Raw genomic sequence first — 21,580 nt, forward strand, 5'->3', positions numbered from 1 at the left:
GTAAAGCTAAGGCTTGTAATGTAGCATGTGCAAGCACATGCACATTGCTCTGTCTTGGCTCTTGTCTTTTTTCTATATCGGCTCCTCTTGCGAGATTTTTATGCCGCCGTAAGAACAGCGACACGGGGGACGTGGAGCCCAGAATATCCTCCGACAGCAGGACTTGAACACGGGCCGACTGCTTAACTGGCGCCGACCCTCACCATTACGCAATACCCCTTCAAATATTTGATTTTGAGACGTGCCTGGCAGAATGCTTTCATATCTAGCCTACCTTTCGTATCTAAACCAGACTCTGCGGGACAACCCTACTCTTGTTCGCGGAGGGTGCATTCGTTTGCAATTCTTAATGTTACGAAGAAGAAAGCTCTGAAAACAGAGGACATTGAAGGAGAAACATGCTGTTCGTTCATTGGTAATGAATGAGTTGATCGCAAGAAAGTAATGTTAACTACCCAACCAAAATGTGGTCTGTTAATAGGGTTAGGCCTACCATATTTTTGAAATCTGAAAAGAGGACACTTTTTCAAAATTTTCAGACTTGCAATACCGGAGGAAAATCCTGAAAAAATGGTTATTTTTTTGCACTTCGTGTTCGGTTGACTGAAAAAGAAGGTCAACTTTCGTGCTCAGTTCCCAAAATACAGTTTTTCTTTCACATTATCAGTTGGTTGACTCAAAAATGATGGATCAGCTTCAGCTTCCGACATAGCCGCCGGAGTGTTACTTCAGTGCTGACTTACTGTATCTCAGTCGAATTTTGACCCAAATTCTCAAAAAAGAGGACAAAATCTCAAAGAATAGGACATTTGGGCGTCCTCCGAGGACACTTTTATAAAGTCAAAAAAGAGGACAAATCCTCTTAAAAAATGACGTTTGGTAACCCTATACCAAGCCTGGGCAAAGTGCGGTCCGCGGAGCTATTCTGTGTGACCCGCGAAAGGTTGCTTGAAATTGAAAATATAAAACCTACTTTTTAATGTTGCTGCGTAGACTAAAACCATAGGATGTATAAACTCAACCGGAAATTCGTTTACTATCAAGCCTATGTACATTAACATGCCACGATGACATGCAGCCTATTCGTACCTCACATGCCTAATCCAAACTAAAAAAAAAGTCAATATAGCAAATTATGCCGTTACAATTAAATTCACAAGCAGTCACCAAACCTTCTTTGTTGTCATTGTCACATTACACGGTCTGTGTTCCAAATTGTTACGTGATGCGTTTCCAAATCCCTAACTCGCAAAACAAGTCAATCAGTGCCCGTGATTTCTATGAGTATATCACCACCCAAAAAGGATGTAAAAAAAAAGCCGAAAGTTGTAATTCAAAGAAGGTTCGGGGGACTAAATATTTGTTTACTGGTGAGGGGTAAACCCGTCATTTTAGTAGTTAGTGCCGAGCACGTCGCCGTGTTTAAGGAGTATGTAATTTAAGTCGGTTCGATGACAAAAACACGAAGACTTACACTCGGTCAAAGGACGGCGAATTTCGCAATAACTGCAACTGCAAGCTTGACGCACCCCAAATCCCCCAATTGGGGGCGAGCTCGAAGGACGCCCAAAATCATTTCGTGAATGAACAAGGGCTGTTCAAAAATAACTTTTTCTTCTGGATTCCCGCCATTCAGGCATTAAATTGTCAGGTTACCCTGAAAAACGCTGCTCACCAAATTTGGTTCAATTCTATCAAGTATAAGGCTCTGCAGATCCAATAAAAAAATTTAATTTATAATGAAATTTAAAAAAAATTGGAGTCTTTCGTTGATATTTCTCGGATTATCGTTGATCGGTGATAATCCGAGGATTATCAACGAAAAACTCAAATAAATCCGCTTCTACTAGTTGGAATTGACTCAAATTTGTTTTGCATCGTCTTTGAAGACAGCTCAACAATTTCGTGGGGTCGACAGAAAACTTTTAAAAAATTTTTTTTTTAATTTTTCATTATAAATTAAAAATTTTAATTCGATCTGCGGAGCCTTATACTTGATAGAATTGAACCAAATTTGGTGCGCAGCGTTTTTCAGGGTAACGTGGCAATTTAATGCCTGAATGGCTGGAATCCAGAAGAAAAAGTTATTTTTGAACAGCCCAGAGCATTTTTTTGAAAACTTATGCAACTTGTTTCAAATTTTTCTCTCGCTATACGCGCGATTTGGAGATCAATGGTTTATAGAATTGGGCATTTCGGCGTCAGCCATTACCGCGCCACGACGCACCAAGATATATGAATGTCAGGCCAACACGGGATTACAAGAAGTCATTGCAATTCCAACTGCTCATCAAATTGACTTGGTAAAGGGGAAAAAATTCGACAGCGAGAAACTCTTGGCCGAAAAGGAATGCCCTTATGTTGACCGAAAACCACCATGTCCAATTGTCCGTCCATCTCCATAGGCATTCCTATTGGCCAAGCCAGTGAAGAAATACCAATTGGGAATCGTGTGCGTCTTTTAGTTTAGTACGATTAGGCGATTTCAATATCTTTTCACATAGTAGACGGGAGGTCACGAAATAACAAAATATAACGAAGTAATTATACCAACGGGCCCTCCCGAATATCTCCAAGACAGCACCTCACTCAGCTCTAGGGGTAAAACTGAGTACGTGGGCTGAGAGAGGTTAAAAAATATAGCAATATATATGCAATTACTAATGTTATTGACCGATTGAATCATGAATAATGGAAAAATTCCACGCTTCGCGCGATTAGGGCTGACAATGTTGCCAATCAGTGTATACAAGAAATCTCGCTCAGAAGTAGTGTCAAAAACGTGCATCCCGATGGGTCTGGTCTGGGAGGCGATGCCCCCAGAAGTTTGGTTTATAACTCTATGGGGCGGGCCAAGACCAACGTTTGGGAGGGGGTTGACGACGGGCTGACACATTTAATGTATTGATAAAAAAAAAACGCGGATAGGGGTTTAAAGAGAGTTCAAAAGGTATCATGTTTAACATTGTTTCAAAATATGACGGCAAATAAATATTTTTTTGGTGATTAACCGTCAATTTCTCATTCCCCAATATCAACACATCCACTGAGCACCATTTAGTGTAATTCACTGCTTTCAATTTAGAAATAAAACCAATACGCTGTAAAATACAGCTAAAATTTTTGACTCGGCCCGCCAACATATTTTCTGCTTCTCATTTGGCCCGCGGAGAAAAATAATTGCCCACCCCTGCCCTATACTGTTACTAATATATTCACGTGAGACGCGATTGCTGTTAGTCTTTATATATTCAAGTATTTGGGGCCGTTAAGCAAGTTATGGTAATCTAAGAACCATTGCACTAAAGCGGTGGCGCTCTTCTTTGGCCTCGGGAACGGACACCGGATCCAGATGGAAACGAATCATTTATCCACATAAATGTATCTGGTGGCGTCTGCGACTAGAAATTTTGTGCTGTACTGCAGTATAGACAACTAACCTACGATCCGTAGGTTAGTAATCTTTAGGTTAGTATATTATAGTTATTCTATAGCTGTGGAGATTAGTTAAATTGGTTTGGATTTAAGGCACAAATACAAACTAATAATCTCTTGCGTATCATGCCAAACTTCGGATTCAAACGGATGATAACTGAATTTTATTAAAAATTTGCATCAACATTAGAGAATATTACATATTATATGTCCAAATGTAGCTTGAAACAAATCTGTAAACCCATATACGATCCTAGTCCGACTAAAATCGCCTACTTCAAATCCAAATCCGTGCTCACATTGCGTATGTCTGCCTATAGATAACTAACCTACGGATAGATACCCAACACCCGTCGTCACGCTTGCTTGCCCGGAGGTAATTACTGCTCAGCAATCTGAACGCAACATAATTGCTAATCCCATAGCTGACGACCCGCGTGCTCAAATTCAATAAAGTTGATCTTATATGAAAGCTACTGTCGCACTGATTCCGAAAATATACATTAAAATCTAAGCAGGGCAGTGGAACCCCCTTGAAATACACCTCAAAGTCTGAAAATCGGCATTGTTCTGAACAATCGCAACCACGCTAGGGACATTGTTATGGTCATTGTGTTGCGTGATAGTGTAATGGTTATGCGTCCGGCTTCTCGAGCGGTAGGTCGTGGGCTCGATCCCCGGCCGGGTCATACCAAAGACTCGAAAATTGGTATCCGCAGCTATCCCGCTAGGCGCTCAGCAATCACGGATAGCATGGAGGAGAAAAAAAACGGGGGCGCAGACTAGATGACCTCATTGGGCCGTATCGCAACTCCGTCGTCAAAGCATCTCGATGGTGCAGGCGAAAAAGAATATCATATCTCTCTCTCTCTCTCTCCCAGAAAATCCAATCCAAATCCGTTCAGAAAACAATCTCTAATCCTAATCCAATCCAAATTCGACAAAATTTCACAAATCCTGTTTTTTCAAATCCTAATCCTAATCCATGCTCAATTGCTCATAACATAACATAACATAACATAACATAACATAACATGGTTGGGTTATATTTTTATCTGAACAAGTCACACACAATGTACAATGCGATAAGACACAATGCGATGTCATGAACAGATAGGAGGATGTAGAACGACACGCATCAGTAGCGATCCTTTACTCTAACTATAGAAATTAAACATGGAACGGCAACAACCGATTTTGCAGCTTCGTTCCGCTTCGCCGAGGCTGGAGTAGAGAATAGTTTTGCGTAAGCGACTGTAGGATTTCTGGCAATCCAAAAGCTATCTTCCCGAGCGCAGAAATTACTGAATCTGGTCTTGATCGAAAGCTACTGTTACACCGATTCCGAAAATATAAATTATAATATTGATCAGGCACTGATCCACCTAGAATCTGTCCTCCAAGTCTGAAATATCGGCATTGTTCAGAACAATCGGGCAACCGCAACACAATGGCCATAACAATGACCCGTTACGACCCTCCGATTGTTCGAACAATGCCGTTATTCAGACTTGGAGGACGGATTGTAGGTGGATCAGTGCTTGATCATTATTTTAATTTATATTTTCGGAATCGGTGCAACAGTAGCTTTCGATCAAGACCAGATTCAGTAATTTCTGCGCTCGGGAAGATAGCTTTTGGATTGCCAGAAATCCTACAGTCGCTTACGCAAAACTATTCTCTACTCCAGCCTCGGCGAAGCGGAACGAAGCTGCAAAATCGGTCGTTGCCGTTCCATGTTTAATTTCTATACTCTAACCATAGTGTTCTAAGGAACTATGCTCTAACATCCACCTCGGCCTAGAGTGCCCGATGTCACAGTTCTTTTTGATGTTGATCTCTTTGAAGCCGCGGCCCTTTCTACTAGTTCTTTTCCATTCATTGTGAGTGCTTTCTTTCGTCGGGTGCTTCGAGTGCTTTCTCATCTCTGATAGATACGCTACACCCGTCGTCACGCTTGCTTGCTTGGAGGTAATTACTGCTCAGCAATCTGAACGCAACGTAATTTCCAATCCCAAAGCTGACGACCCGAGCGCTCAAATTGGATGAAGTTGATCTTATTTGAAAGCTACTGTCGCACTGATTCCGAAAATAAACATTAAAATCTGATCAGGGCAACCGAAACCCCTTGAAATACACCTCAAAGTCTGAAAATCGGCATTGTTCTGAGCAATTGCAGCCATTGTCATGGTCATTGTACTGCGTCGCTCCAATTGTTTGAAACAATGCCGATTTTCAGACTTTAAAGGCTATTGCGGGCTGGTTCCATTGCCTTGATGAATGTTTATTGTATATTTTTAGATTCAGCGCGGCAGTAGCTTTCAAATAAGATCAACTTCATTTAATTTGAGCGGTCGGATCGTCAGCTATGCGATTGGCAATTACGTTGCGTTCAGATTGCTGAGAAGTAATTACCTCCGAACAAGCAAGCGTGACGACGGGTGTTGCGTATCTATCAGAGATGAGCATGGATTAGGATTAGGTTTTGAAAAAACAGGATTTGTGAAATTTTGTCGCATTTGGATTGGATTTGGATTAGACATTTTTTCAGAACGGATTAGGATTTGGATTGGATTTACCTGTTTTCTGGGAGATTGAAATGTCGTCTGGCGAATGGCGACAAGCTTTATTCAGATCAGTTATTAATGTACTTATGGTTACTAAGTTATCTTGAATCAAGTGAATCGTTGGTTGTGAAAGAAAATTTTCGAATCCCTCCATTGCATAAATTAGTATTTTTTCTGAATTTCCTGTTGGAATCGGATTAGGATTGGACATGGACTTGAATATGAAAAAGTTAGGGATTAGGATTTGGATATGGATTTGAAGGTTCGGATTTGGATTGGATTAGGACATAGAAATTTCAAATCCGCTCATCTCTGGTATCTATCCGTAGGTTAGTTATCTATAGATGCTATGAGCAATCAGTGATCGCAGCTCGCAGTCGCAGTCAGTCTCGGATATTGGCGCATGTTGGAGCGAAATTTCGGGATATTGGCTCATTTTCCTTTTGCCTGGCAGCGAAAATTTGAGTTTAGCACTATTTTGGCACCTTCATCGTTCTTCAACTATCACAATGGAAATTTGTTAACAGCACATTAGATCAGTATCAAGTGCTGTTTACTCGTGCACCTCTAACGAAGTATTTGATGTTAGAATTATAGAGAGACGTGGAATTACAGTAGGCATATTGGTGTCTTATTAACATCCTATGAATCACTATCTTGCATTACCGTACATCGAAATAGTAGGTCGCAGGTCATTTTATCTGCTATCCATGGCAATACCCAGCTTGTAATGCCAACTAGGCCTATAGGCGGCTAGGCATATCAATTATAATTTCGGCTACTAGACATGCTCTTTCTTTCTTGGACATATCAACCCAGGCCAAGAACAGATCGTTAAGGCCTGTAATTCGTGATGGAACTAAGCCTGCTGATTCATTGGAAAGTTTGCCTAGTTCTTCGTGGCGCTTTTGTCGTAGAATTGCGGGCTTTAATATTTATCTTAACTTGACAACCCTATATGCAGAGCAAAATGAATTCCACCAAGATGTACGATCTTCCTTTTGGTTTGCAGCCTAATTTAAGCTTTATTTGACTGTTAAGCTCATTTCTCTTTATATAACCTAGCCACTCTTCAGGATTACCAGACCACGACCTCGCCCTCCGCCACATGCCACCCCATTTTGTCGCTTACGTCTTATATTCTCTGCATTACTTTTCATTCAGTGTGCATGCCTCTTATTTACTTCGCCTAGGCTAAGGTGGGTGTCTGATCTTTAGGCTACTCCAAGTTGTTTCGACACCTTCCTATCTTTTCATTGTATCGCAGTCTTGTGATGTTTTGAAACGATGAAAATATTAATAAACCTGACTGACTGACTGACTAACCTATATAAGGTCGAACACTAAATATAATTTGGCACTTTCTCAGTCAGTTTGGCACTATTTTATGAAGAATTTGGCTCTCACTCTAAGAGCCTTCCTGCAGTTGCCAGTTGGCAACCCTGCTCACAGTGCACTCTGCACAGTGACAGTGCAAGTCCATTAAGAAAGGATTTACATATGTCGCCGTGCTCCGTGCTGGATACTGAGTCACATAACGACACATATAGGCTATTTCGTATAGTTTGACTTGTCTCAGATTGACAATTACTATTTTATTCACGGAAGCCATTTAAATTTTCTCGTCTTATTTCTAATCTTCCTGCAGTACCTTTTGCATCTGATCACAGTTTAATAATTTTCAAATCTTGATCGTCGATTGAGACCAGTCGGTACACAATGGCTATGAAAGATCTTATTTCCGGTGAATGCGGGGGTGCTAATCCTCTCATGAAAATCACACAACATGTGAATCAGGATCTTGCTTTTCGGGACCGGGCCGTCGCAAATAGGAATCAAGGTTTGTTTCATGCTTTGAACTGACCAGTTAGTTTCTTAATTGACTGATCCTTAAGTATATATTCTAATTACATAATTTTATACACACTTGCTCATGGAAGCTTCATATGGCAGCGTCTTATGTGAATAGACTGGAATTTTATTCATTTCAACTTCAATTCAGCTACATTCACTTGAGGCTCAAATACTGTCTAATTAATCCACTTCGTGTTGATACCAGAGTGGTATTTTACACAAATAATTTCACACACATTCGTCAAGCTTGATATTATGTGTGGACTAAGTTTTTACCCTCTTTATCTGCGACTGGCCAGACTTGGAAAAAGTTGTAAGTAAATATGCCAGATTCACAAGAACATCTCCTGTCAAAGCTAATTTTTTTGTATCAAATTTTGATCATTTGCCGGAACAATATTAGGCTACCGGTTTTCCTGAATTTGCTGCTGAATATTGTATATGACATGTCGAAGAATAGTTGCTCAAAATTGTCCAATTTTCCACTCATTGAATGGTGGGTAATTTGATCTTGCTGTTTTTTGGCGTGCACTTCGCAAACCATGCCTCGTTCAGGCATATACATTAAGCTACTCTTTTACAAAATCCATTGCTGAGATCGCCAGTTGGTTTCAAAAGATATTTTCATCTCGCAGATTCATTCCAGCGCCCTTCGCAAGCGGTTGGTCAACCACACACTTTCAATATGCAAGACTTGTTGCAGCAAGCGAAGCAGCTTGAGCCGAAACCACAACGTAACTATTATACTATGCTGTCACGCAGCTCAGTTTGTTGAATATTGCTTTGCTTGGATGGCGTAGGTATGCAAGGGAGACCGACTGGTTTGGAATGGGAAAAGGAGCTTCATCCTCTTCAGCCAGCTGTGTTTAAAGACAATGTGAGAGATAACGCTGACTGGGAAAGGAATCCGTTGATGCAAGGTAGGACTTGTGGCCTGATAAAATAGATACTCTGTCACTTTTTGCACACCAATTTCGATCCTGTACTGGCATTGGTCCTGGCATTTATGATTCGGTCTGATTTCAATATTATTGATGTAGTCGGAGCAGACATGCACTAAACTAGTAGATTAACAAAATGCGCATCTCGAACTAGAACTAACGATCTTTAAAAATTCAAAAACATTTAAGACACCACTAACGCAACTAAAACTACCGTAAACCGGGGTAACTTTGAACACTAAGCAGTAAATCATTCAAATGGTTATTGATGGAAAAGGGTTGACGCTGGATGTCCAATCCTTTTTCAAGAGGCAACAGTACCATAATTAGTCTCAATAAAAGGTGGATTCATTTCACTACCAGATAAACTTGACCCAATATTTGATGAATTAATGGCGGTAGTCAATTTCATCAAAACTGATTGTTAATAAAATTCATTATAACCAAATATTGTTAGCATGGGAGCTATAGATTCAAAACTTGGTAGCAGATACCTCTAAGTAGTCTTAATCTGGGGCAGAAATCTCAGCAGGCTCCCCCTTAGATATAAGAAAATGTGATGTCCAAAGTTACCCTCTCATATTTTATCAGAGCGGGGCAACTTTGGACAGTGGAAATGTGATATTATAGAATGTCAACATCGAATGGCAACGACCGATTTTGCAGATTCGTTCCGCTTCGCTGAGGCTGTAATACAGAATTGTTTTGCGTAAGCGACTGTAGGATTTCTGGCAATCCAAAAGTTATCTTCCAGAACGCAGAATTTACTGAATACTGTGAAGACATATACAAAAAACTGCATTCTCTAAGGTTACCCCACATGCTGTGTGAACTTTGGACATGGATAATTAAAAAATATACTGCACTTATTCATGACCATGAAGATTTTAGATTAGTTAATTCTAATCTTTGCACTGTAACCCCAGAAAAACATAAAACTTGCACCCCCTGCACTCTAGCATTACCAAGATGTAAAGCGAAACTGTGAAAAATTGCCCAAAGTTACCCCGGTTTACGGTGCTAAAAAAACGGTAGTTAGTTGACCGTTGACTAACTTGATTGGTCAATTAACTTGATTGGTACTTTACAAGTCTGTGCACTGGTTCATTCTGATTTCAATATTATTAGTCTTATCTTATGCCTGCTAATTTTATCTTTGTAATAACAGGGTCAGAATTGTTTTTGTTGTAATATTCACTCTTCCCAAACATACAGGATGGGGTGGGTCAGTAAATTCTCATAACAGTGTCCTACGGCTTGTTGACTTTATCCCATGCTAAAATCTTTTTACTTCAAAGCACCATAATTAGTTATTCTGTGCAACTCTTGTGTCATTTCGATTAGTAACCAAATGTCGATATTCGAAGTATTATCGGCTTCATTAGGTCATTCATTGAATCCCTTGATGCAGTTCCATGCGGGCTGAGCATTGATTTACCTTCTGAACCTCCATGTAATCAGATTTTGATTATGCATCCGTGCCAAATTGGTGAGGAGTTGAATACGTTCACTTCTAGTACATAATGTGCATCTCGTCCAAGCAAAAGAATGCAAATCAATATAGTATCGAAATATGGTTTTATTTGACATTTAATGTGTCCTCTGCCTTGTTTTGTGCAGATCGAATGCATCACAATGGCTGGGGTCATGGTTTCAGGCCTTCTTTCTCTGGACCTATTTTCAGGCCTGCTCCAGAACCCCGTATTCAAGTGCTTGACGACAATACTGCGACGAAGGAATGGTGAGACATTGCATTGTTTGTCGAGGCAAAGCGGTTTTAACGCTTTCAATCAATGACCATGTGAACTGATTAGAATGATACCTTGAAAATTGAGACGGTGATACATGCAAGGATATTCAATGCAATGATGTGGTCTCCGCAAGCACAATATTTCGAAGTGATACTAGTGTTTTGCAACTTAGAAATAGCGATTCTATTTGGGCTTGGATATTGGAGTTTAATTTGAATCGGCTATGATTAGATTTTACCCGCGTCTAGCCGCAGTACGCAAAGTTCACGTCTTGAGATGTTTTGATGTGCTGGATACAATTGAAACAGGCAGACAGAAAGAGAGGGAGAGAAAATATTTATTTCAATATTGCATCAATAAATATAGATCCATGATCCAGGGCATCAATGGAACCTCTATCTCGATTTTTGAGCATTGAGGCCCATAATTCATGAATATAATGTGAGAAAAAATATAGCAAGAGATTGATGGAAAGTACATATCGAATTTCTGTTAAAGGGGCACTGCACTCTAAAAATGATGTGGTCTCAAATTGAAGGGCAAAACGAAAGAAAAATTTTGGCCACAGCCGTTTTCTTCAGAACGCCACCGTAATGGAGCTGTAATGTATTGAAATTTCCAGAGTTGCAGCACGCTCCAGCAGTCACGCAGAGATCGAACTTTATATAGTTGTCAGCCGATGTTATGAAGGAAATATGTCGTACACGCCAAGGTGGTTTGGATACCGCGTTCAACGGAAGATGTCCAGTCAGGAGATTTATGTCAAAATCGGGCCTAGTGTATTCTATTTCCTTCATAACATCGGCTGACAACTATATAAAGTTCGACCTCTGCGTGACTGCCGGAGCGTGCTGCAACTCTGGAAATTTCAATACATTACAGCTCCATTACGGTGGCGTTCTGAAGAAAACGGCTGTGGCCAAAATTTTTCTTTCGTTTTGCCCTTCAATTTGAGACCACATCATTTTTAGAGTGCAGTGCCCCTTTAAAGCATACTCAAGCTTCACGTGCGGTTTGTCTGATCACGGGAAAGAAAATCAATGTATGTTGGAGTGTAATAGACAGATGTATTGCGCCTTGGGACACGCTGGTTGTGGTCATGCTAACGATAGGTAATCAAAATGTCGATAATCAAAATTGTATCAGCTCCAGTTGAATCCCTTGATGGAGTTCTCATACAGGCATAGATTAACCGTCTAGTTATTGAGCCTCGCATTCGCATTCATGGCAGATTGCCAAGGAGTACATTTCCTAGCACAGAAAGTGTAGCTGACTTTCGTATATTATAAAGAGTGTTTTATCCTCTCTCAACCCAAGTGATCAGATTTACTGGTAGCGCTGAGAACTTTAGTGCACGTAGTTTATTATGTTCATGTCACACAGAGAAGACTATTCATGAGCATCTCTAGGGTTAGTTTCCTGCGAGACCATTATTGTTATTATTAATAGATTTGAAGCATGCTGTTATTTCCTGTAAATTTTAGCTTGCGGTTACAGCTAATTAGAATGGTGGGTACAGTTGCATCCCATAACTGCAGTTTGGGGGTAGGCTTTCAGCCGTACAAATCTAAAGTGCTGCTAAATCTCACTTGAAAGCAGTTGCAAGAATAATTCTGAAATAGGACCCGAGTGAAAATGTTTGGGAATCACTGATTTATGCAATGGGCTTGTTTGGATGACAAGATCTCTTCAGGCCATTACCGGTATATATGCACCTAATATTGCTTAGAAATGCTCTCGATTGCCTTTAACGATGATATCTCTGTAATGAACTGAGCTTGCTGCTTTTTCTTCTATTGAAAAAAAGTCTGTCTTGAATCCCGAACAGGAGTATCGAATACAACGCCGAGCAGTCGGAATTGACTGAACTGGAGAAAGCCGCCAACGAAATGGTCGACGCTCATTCGAACGACGAGAAAATATCGAAAACAGATTTTTTCAATTACGTCTCCGAGCTTGGGACACGAGGAGCAAAGGAGGATAACTGGACAAAAGAATACGGAGATGTAAGTTTTTAATTGGTGTCGTACGACAAAAAGCTAGGCGTGTAGAAGCTTTCTAAGGGTACTGATTTTTTTCATGGCCTTGGAGCATTTGTATAAGTTTCGAGAGCTCGCAACCTACAATTAGCACGATTAACATCTGATAAATATACCCAAGGTACTTACACAACCACAGTACTCGATTTAAATCCTAAGAGCTCCTCCGACAATGCTTTTCTACCCTTGAATAATGCTGGAATTGATGTGATGTGTAGAATAAATCGCCCCTGCGAGTAAAAGTATGAGTTTTCGGTCATTCAAGGCGGAGTTCCTTGACTTGCTCCTAATTATCGAATGTATTTGTCATTAACTATTGCATCATGCATCAAGTCATCCGCTGTGTTCTTTTTGTTTGTTTTTATATACAACCATAACCATAGCTAGCAAGCATACATACATACTTGTTCATAATCTCCAGGGTTCTGGCTTGACATGAACATGATTTGACATGATTATATCGCCAGCACCCCATCATTATTCAGTTAGTTACTCATTGACACTAATATTATTGTGTATGTGTTTTGGAATATTCAAATAAGAATGAATTACATGACGGTCAGAACTCTCGACTACTCTACGTTAGCTTTTATAACTCTCGTGCTGTTTGAAAAGGACCCAATGTACCGACTGTCATTCGTTAGATTTGGGTAGCACTGTCGGCAAGTTGCCTTCATTCACTAATCACACAATTGGTTTGTCGATTAGCAGGCCGTGCTTTTTATTCCCAGAATGAAAGCCAAATTTTGAGAGATCCGTTGGAGAGAGTGACTAAAATTACGGAGGAGTATAACGATATGCTCGGTGAATCTCGGACCTCGCCCGTGAGTATTCAGCCTATAGGCGACATCGCAACAGCTTTGTTTGATCGTTGAAATTAACGGTCTGAATGGACTCTCACAATCAGTCTCTCCGATAAAACTCAGCTTCAAATTTCGAATCAAATTTATCTCTAGCTTGATCTCAATCTTGCAGTATAGTTGAGAAATCCGTGCAATTTCGTACTCTTCTCCGTGGTTTAGTAACAGATGTGGTCAGAGTAGTCGGCGTTGGTACTTGCGAAGATAGATTGTCAAGATGTGTCAAAACTACTTCAAGCGAAACTCAAGGAATGAAAAATGCTTGAGTAGTTCCACAAAATTTAAGTGGTCGACGAGTCTCGTACTTTTACCAGTTTATTGGTGGTTTCTAAAAGACTAATTTAACTACGAAAGGTGAAATTATCAAAAATACATTCTGGTACCGTGATAGCTATTTCGCCCAGTTCTTTCCATAATTTCACAGATTAAAATTTTAACAAATACATAGTGTTGACTGGAAAACTACTGTAGACGTGAAAGTAGTCTAAATCGTAACCACAGAGTAAGTACTGCAAGTTGGTAAAACCGAGTCCTCCATTAATGACCACCTCTATTTAATAGTATAAGAGCTAGTGCCATCGGAGATAGGTGCCAAAATACTGTCTGCTCAACAGCAACCTTGCCCAGTACTCTGTCCGGGTTTCAAGGGGAATTGTAACGCGTCCTCGGACAGTCAGAATTGAATAACGGAGTAAGGCGTAAGGCTGGTCGGATTAATCGCTTTCCTTATCGCAGGCCGATCCGAAGTATTGGGAGAAGCTGGAGGAAGAATGGCAAAGCGTTTTGAACACCGACGAAGAAACGCATCCCTGGCTGGACTCCTCCGAAACCTCTTCGTCTTTGACCGAGGTAATGCGTGACACGTTTACGCCCTGTAGTGTCTTTAGCTAATATTGTGACTACCATAGTGGGTGCGATAACATCAGTCCTTGCATGTTCATTAGTGTTGTTGAAAATAATTTACTGACTACTTGATAAAATTTCAAGTTTGGCTAAGAAGACGCTGCACATCAAATTTTTGGATTGATGGTGGTAAATCTATGATCTATCATTACTATTTATTGAATTACCCACCGTGAATACTATTTTTCAAATCCAAAATTTTCTGCTCTTAGTAAATCTTCGCTTGTACGGGTTCGAATTGAGCCAAATTTGATGTCTATCGTTTTTTAGGTAACCTTATAATTTTATCAACTATCCAGTAAAAGTAATAAAAAGAGTGGTCTTTTAGAAACCCTAGCGTAAGATTTTTCAATCATACGGTCGGCGTGAGGAGAAGCCTGTCTCTTTGAGGGATGCTTGAAATTCGCAAGTAATGCTTGATATTATGTAGGAGGCTTCTAAGCACAGGGTTAAATCTTCGAAATCTCCAATTGTGCATAAAATCTCACTTGAATTTACGCGTAAAAAAATTCAGACGATGACAATTGCTCGTTAACGTAGGAGCACCAAGTTTTCCTTGTAACGCTGCACCGGTCAAAAAGATCTGTTTTCTTGCTATAGGCATCAGACTTGTACTAACTACAAATCAAGTTAATTGACAGTCGACTAACTACTGGTTTTTTGAATACTTCTACTTGTGGTTGCGGATCTGAAAAGTGGGTAGTTCTAGTTACGCATTAAAAAAATTAAGTCGCTAAACGACTAGAAAGCCTCTTGTGTGAATTAATCGTGATACCGGTGCACTGTTGTGTGATTTTCTTGCAGCATTGCTAGCTCAGAGTCATCGCTAGTAAATGTAGCCTAGCCAGGGGTGGGTTTGGAGGGTCGAAACCCCTCCCACCTCATGTGGAAAGCTGATCCGAAAAAATAAAAATGAACGTGTTGCTGCAGAATTATATCTGGTTGGTTGTGTTTTAGTCAGTTAGTCGTTAGTTGTAGTTTTACTTGCCACATTTGAAAAGTGAGTAGTTCTAGTTGTAGCTGTAGTTTCACATTTTGAAAATCCAGCAGTCTATACTAAACTGATATGCATCCATTTTTTCATAATCAGGAGTACAGTTTTGAAGAGAAGAATCCTTTCGCGGACGTCGACAATCCGTTCGAAGAAGGTTTGAAGCTGCTGAAGCTCGGCGAAATACCCAACGCGGCCCTACTTTTCGAGGCCGCGGTACGGAAAGACGCGAAACACGAAGAGGTTGGTTCCGACTGTCGTACGATGCGTCGATGTTTTCAATGAGTATCTGAGTGTGTTTCGCAGGCCTGGTATTATCTCGGCGCCACACAATCTCAAAACGAACAGGAAGATCAAGCTATATGCGCTTTTCAAAAGTAAGGTGTAGCCCTGTTCTCGCTTGCGTTTGGCCAGGATAGCTGAGGCAGATGTGCAATCTAAATGCTATCGCTAGCTCAGTATTACTGGGAGCTTGACCAATGTTGTTTACTATAATGTGATGGTTTTGAAAGAATTATTCTAGCACCAATATTCTTGTCGATGACCGCTTTTCCCCATGTTTATTGGGTCAAGCCAATTGATAAATTCGATTGTGCTGTGTGCATAGGCGCCGAACGCTAATTTTCCTTAGGTATGCGAGTTCGATGACGTCACAAAGGAATGACGCCATGATCTGACGGAATTGATAATTAGGGGGTTGATATAGCATCAATTCATGAGGGTTAAGTGCATGCATAAATGCCGATTATGCAATATCTTCGTGTTAACAAACTTGCGCGTATGATAAGCTTGGCAAAGAGTCCGGAAGTGCTGTCCATTAGCGAGTCCCTGATCGCTAGCGAACAATTAAATAAGCCGCTTATCAACGCGTATTACGTAACTTCAGCGACGATTTGCGCAAGGCAAAATGTCTGAGTTGTTATGGAATCTGTTTTATAAGGGCACCGATTTCAGATTGTTCAAACCTTTCTCGTCTTTTACAAGTCAAGCCTTGACAGTTGACACACATCTTCTGATGGTTATGTTTAGGTATTAGAATTCACTTACGCATGCACGGCGCACTCACAATCATTCATCACAGTCATTCAGGTCAGCGATGTTGCTCTTTAATTACAATCGCTAACCAACAAACACCTAACGGCATTGTCATGCCAAACCGAATTCTAGGTATGCCGCATACCTTGCATACCCAGGTTCGGCGCCTATGGCTGTGTGTTTGGTGTGTGTTGCAGAAGTGGTCAAAGTAGTCAACACGAGTAGAAGTAATTGTGTAAATTTCTTCTCAATTACAATTAGATGTAGCGCGCGGTTGGTGGCGTGAATGAAAACCTCGATTTTATTTTCAATTCAGTTTTCAATTTTGGCGCCTAAAATACTTTTGTTCTTGCTTGAAATCTCTACTTTGATTTGCACTCGACTAGAAATTTACGACTGTACTTCTACTTGTCAGTTTTCAGGTTTTTAGGGAAAACCAGGCTCTGAATACATACTTTTTACTAGCTCGAAAATCACTACTTCTCCTTGTATTCGAGTACAAATATAAGTCGTTGTTACTACTAGAGTACCAACATGGACTACTGTGAAAGCAATAACCTAATTTTTCAGGTGCCTCTTTCTGAATCCCGACCACCGAGACGCGTTAATATCGTTGGCGGTAGCCTTCACGAACGAATCGATGCCGCGCGACGCCTGCAACTTACTAAAAAGGTGGATCAAGGCCCACCCGGCCTACCGTCATCTCCGTGGGGACGCCACGTCTCGGGAGCACGAGCCAAGCGGAAAATCATTTTGGGGCAGTAGAGTCACAGAAAGGTGAGAACTGGATTCGGGGTGTGAAAGGTATTTTGTGTGTTTGTGTGTCAAAATTGAACCAATTTTTTTATATAATTCGGTCGGTTTTGGCGCTTGTGCAAAAAATGGGAATTCGGATCCCAGTCCTATTTTGGAAAAACTTGCCGAATTCCTGTCTTGTTAGAATTCACATCAAGTTTGGCTAAATTCCAACCCGTAGAAGCAAAGTTATTAGAGCCATTGCCAAATGTTTTTCAAGCTCCACTAGGGACTCCATGAAATTGTTAGGTTTCTTGAAAGAAATGCGTAACAAATTCGGCTCAATTCTAACCCGTAGAAGTGAGGTTATTGGAATACGAAATTTTGGATTGGAAACAAATGGTATTTAGGGGAAATTCTATTATTTAGCTTCGCCAAAACATTGTTTCTCACTATGTGTGAACGAGAAATGATGTTCAGCTACATGTCTTGATCTTTATTATTGTCTGGAATCAAGTCACATATTTGAAATAGATTTGACACCAATTCTGTTGATAGAAGTACATGTTCATGCCGGTGTTGTCGTATTTTGTGATACGATTGTTGATATGCAATGTTCTTTCCAATTCTCTACTAGTTGCTGACGATTACCCCGGAAGAGTGTCAGCCGAAAATTTTCCGGTTCATTTCAATATGAATATACTATTTAATTACATATTGACGTTCTGTACCTCCAAGAAGCTATTTAAATTTTATTAAAAGAAAATGACTCAGTAGCGTTTGTCATTAGCATTCTCTACTAGTTGCTGACGATTACCACTGAGAAGTGCCAGTCAGATATATTCTGGTTCATTTCAATATGAACATACTATTCCTGTACGATGTACATTTTGCCGTATTATTTCTTTGAACAACCCTAATCTAGTCATGCATCGCATCATTGCAAATTTCAGCGTAATGTCATCGTATGGTAAGCTTTTCCGTTGCTTCTTACACAGCGACATCTATCGTGAAGTCCAGGACTTGTACATCAACGCCGCAAGAATGAACCTGGATGATCCTGACCCAGACGTTCAGTGCGGGCTCGGCGTCTTATACAACTTGAGCGGGCATTACGACAGGGCTATCGATTGTTTCAGGGTGAGCGAATTTAGTTACTCCACAAGTAGCTGCGTCGATTCCGATGTCAGACAAGGTTACTGTCGGATGAAATTGTGACTAGCGGCTTGAATTTTCGTCTCACCATTTTTGAAGCTTTGTTTCTAAAGATTACTAGGGATGGGCAAACTTAATGCCTTCAGTGATTTGATATTGCCCAGCCTTGGATGCTAGTAGTTGTGTATGTTGGTTGGTGGTTACTGTTTATCTCTTGGTTTTCACGGTCGTTATGTTGTGAGTACGAGTAATAATCGACATTGTTTCACAGTGCGCTGTCTCGTTGAAGCCAAACGACCCTTTGCTTTGGAATAAGCTGGGAGCGACGTTAGCAAATGCCAGCCGTCCAGAAGAGGTCAGTTCTGTACTGTCGGTATTGAAAACCTACACTTGAATAGTCTGAACAATTAGAAGCATCGTGTGTAGAGACTTGAAATATATGCACCAAGGATATTTCATTGTCATTGTGCTGGACTGTTGGGTTTCCGGTTATTTTCTTGCCGAATTTCTTGACATTTTTGTTGATATTGGATTGTCAGTCATGTGGTCTTCGTAGGCACGTTATTATTTATCCATTTACCTTGAAAGAACAGCACAGAAAAAAACTTTAACCTACTTCATAATTGATAAATAGCTTCATGGACCAGCTCAAAATGGTACAGCAGCCCATTTGGTGAAAACCACTGAAGACTGCTATAATCCAAGAATACTTGTAGCGTTGTAGGCTTGCGGCCTTGCACTTGGAATCGAAAAATTTTAGCGCTTGACTCGAGCATGTCTGCTTCGATATGTGTCCGGACATGTGCTGGACGAGAGGTGTCTCATTTTGTGCCGCGAGTTGCGACTAGTGCCACGGCATTGTTATTTACGAGGACCTCGTCTGTTTTCAGGCTATTAATTCGTACAGGAAATCGTTGGAATTGCATCCCGGCTACATAAGAGCCCGTTATAACCTCGGAATCAGCTGCATGAATCTCAACGCGTACAGGTATGCACAGAGGTAGTTGGTGACGACGGACTTCTACGTATCAGGAATACCCGAGTACTTTTGCCTACTTGCGATACTTCATCAAGTGGATCTACCTCTAATGGGCAGTTTTCAAAGCAAAACTACTCATTAATGACACTTCATGTGAACTTGAACAGTTTATTAGGCAAGACTGTTTACTTTTACAATTTGTATCATGAAAAGTACTGAACAAAGTGAACATACTTCCAAAACTTTGCCTGTTCATGGTGTCGTTAGTCGTTTTCTGTTAAGTCGTGGAGATGCACACTGTATGTAATTTCTGCGGTGACCGCCTCTGATTTACTGCTCAAAGTATGCGAGCCCTCAGCAAATTTACTTATTGATACTAATTGAGTAATTTTCAGACCTTTATTGTCTGCTTCCACTCGAAGAATAGTCTCTTAAAAATCGTTATTTCTACTTGATTCGAAATCAGGGCTGTGAAGTCGCTTCACTTCACCACCGACTTCAAATCAGACAACCCTCTCTGACGGACTCCAATTCCATCATTCCTGTAAAGCTACTCGGAAGACTATGCATTCAATACATTTTTAGTTATTAATTTTTTCACATGATCAACCTATTTGTGAATTAGATATTGAATTTGTGAAAGTTCGCCTACGCGAAAAACTTGATAACTTGTGCACCTGCAACAGCACTCTTAGTAACATTTGGTACGGGTTTGATGTAGTCCAAAGTGTGTTAACAAATTCCTACTCCATCCAGTATGTCGAGTGTTCCCCGTCTTCAGAGAGTGTTGCATTATTTCTGGGACTCCGACTCTAGTAAGAGAAAATTTAACAAAACTCCGACTCCACAGCCCCAAAGCCCACAAACAAATTGATTGCCTTTTCGTATTCAGGGAGGGCATCCAGCACTTCCTCACCACGCTCAACATGCAGCAGTCCAGCAATCGCGCGGACGGAAAACAAGGCGAGACCTCGCAGAGCATCTGGTCTTCGTTGCGTATGGCGGCGTCCTACATGAAACACGACGAGGCGTATCGGGCCGCCGAGCAGAGAGACCTAATCGGTTTGAACAGGATTTTCAACATCGACGAAGCCGGTAGCGGCGTTGCGCACGACCGCGTCGGTGCTGTTGGACAGTGAAATTTCGATACTTCTGTAGCGTGATATTTTCTTTACTTCGCCGTGTGCTATGTGTACTGTGGCTCCGCGATCGTTATATGTCTATGGAATCGTTTTTGTTTGCTCTGACTCGGCTAAATTATGTTTAGCGTCCGGCTTACGTAGCCGTTGCCAAACCTTGCGATGTATTGTGTGTAGGAAAATATGCCAGCCCCTCTTGGAAGTATGCTTCCAATCGTGGAGTAGGAACATTGGCGTCGTTTTGTTCTCGTGGCTGCCTACGATTGTAACCGTGTGGCAACGTTGCTGTTTTTGGTCGTTTTCAATAGCGATACTTTTGACGATTAATTTCATCACTATCACTACCAACACTCGTAACTATGCTGATTTTTTTACGGTGTACTCCGATCTTGAGCTTAACTGTGCAATTAATAATTTATGTTTAATTTTTCGACTAATAAATAATGCTGATGATGAGCTATCCGCTTTGTACCTGGTCGATACGCAGTGCTTGTCCCGTGCAATCTGGATTCCGGAATTATGACGATTGTTGAAAAACTCACCAGCACGATTGATCAATTTCGGAGGTCTTGTTCAAGTTGGCCTACTCTAGGTGGCGCTTTTGGGCATGAAACGGTGATGAGCATTGGACGGACTCGGATAAGTTTCGGACCGTATTTTGCACAATTTTGAGAAACTCGGGATTTTATTTCTGATTTTGTTTCAGATAGTTGTAACTTCCGCTTCGGATATTTATTATTTATAGATAATTCTAACGTGACGTGATTTCAAGTCAATAGAAAAAAATCGTCAGCTGTACAGTGTACAATCAAACACGGACAGGAAACAGGTTCTGATAGGACTGGTAACACTAAAGCGCTTCTGTCAAAGGTCCAAACAAATATATATCAGCTAACAGTACCCTTAGCCTTTAAAAAACTACTCGCGGATCAGCTGTGCAATTAGGATTATGAGGAAAAGTTATTCGATTCGGATTCTGGACGACATTCGGATTCGCATGGATTTTAGGTTGAAAGTGTTCGGATTTGGACGGATAGTTCCTCCGAGACTCGAGCTGTCGAACGGATTCGGATTCTCAGAAATCAATATCCGCTCATCACTGGCATGAGTATGCCGCAGCAACACTTATTATGTCGGGCCGTAATGATAAATGTCAGATTGATCAGGTTTCAATATTTTCGGAGCCAGAATATGAT

At 40.8% G+C, this 21,580-nt stretch overlaps 1 protein-coding gene and 1 long non-coding RNA gene across 2 annotated transcripts; one reads left to right on the forward strand and one right to left on the reverse strand.

The window, feature by feature from the left end:
• The first annotated feature begins 7,118 nt into the window (after nucleotides 1-7,118).
• Nucleotides 7,119-20,844, forward strand: LOC145455342 (peroxisomal targeting signal 1 receptor-like). Its single transcript, XM_080333308.1, has 14 exons — nucleotides 7,119-7,842; nucleotides 8,492-8,590; nucleotides 8,657-8,776; nucleotides 10,418-10,538; nucleotides 12,377-12,554; nucleotides 13,319-13,411; nucleotides 14,183-14,296; nucleotides 15,441-15,584; nucleotides 15,648-15,718; nucleotides 16,947-17,153; nucleotides 18,110-18,251; nucleotides 18,538-18,621; nucleotides 19,157-19,254; nucleotides 20,138-20,844. Exons 1-14 carry the CDS (start codon nucleotides 7,722-7,724, stop codon nucleotides 20,382-20,384), a joined length of 1,839 nt encoding a protein of 612 aa, XP_080189434.1. The 5' UTR covers nucleotides 7,119-7,721; the 3' UTR covers nucleotides 20,385-20,844.
• Nucleotides 10,869-11,673, reverse strand: LOC145455352 (uncharacterized). The gene is made up of 2 exons (XR_013920320.1): nucleotides 11,545-11,673; nucleotides 10,869-11,051 (listed from the first exon to the last, which is right to left on the reverse strand). It is a non-coding gene; the product is annotated as an uncharacterized LOC145455352 (long non-coding RNA).
• Nucleotides 20,845-21,580: the final 736 nt, after the last annotated feature.

This window comes from Botryllus schlosseri, chromosome 14, assembly GCF_051294905.1.
Source record: "Botryllus schlosseri isolate E-star chromosome 14, Bs_hap1, whole genome shotgun sequence".
NCBI classification, from domain to species: domain Eukaryota; kingdom Metazoa; phylum Chordata; class Ascidiacea; order Stolidobranchia; family Styelidae; genus Botryllus; species Botryllus schlosseri.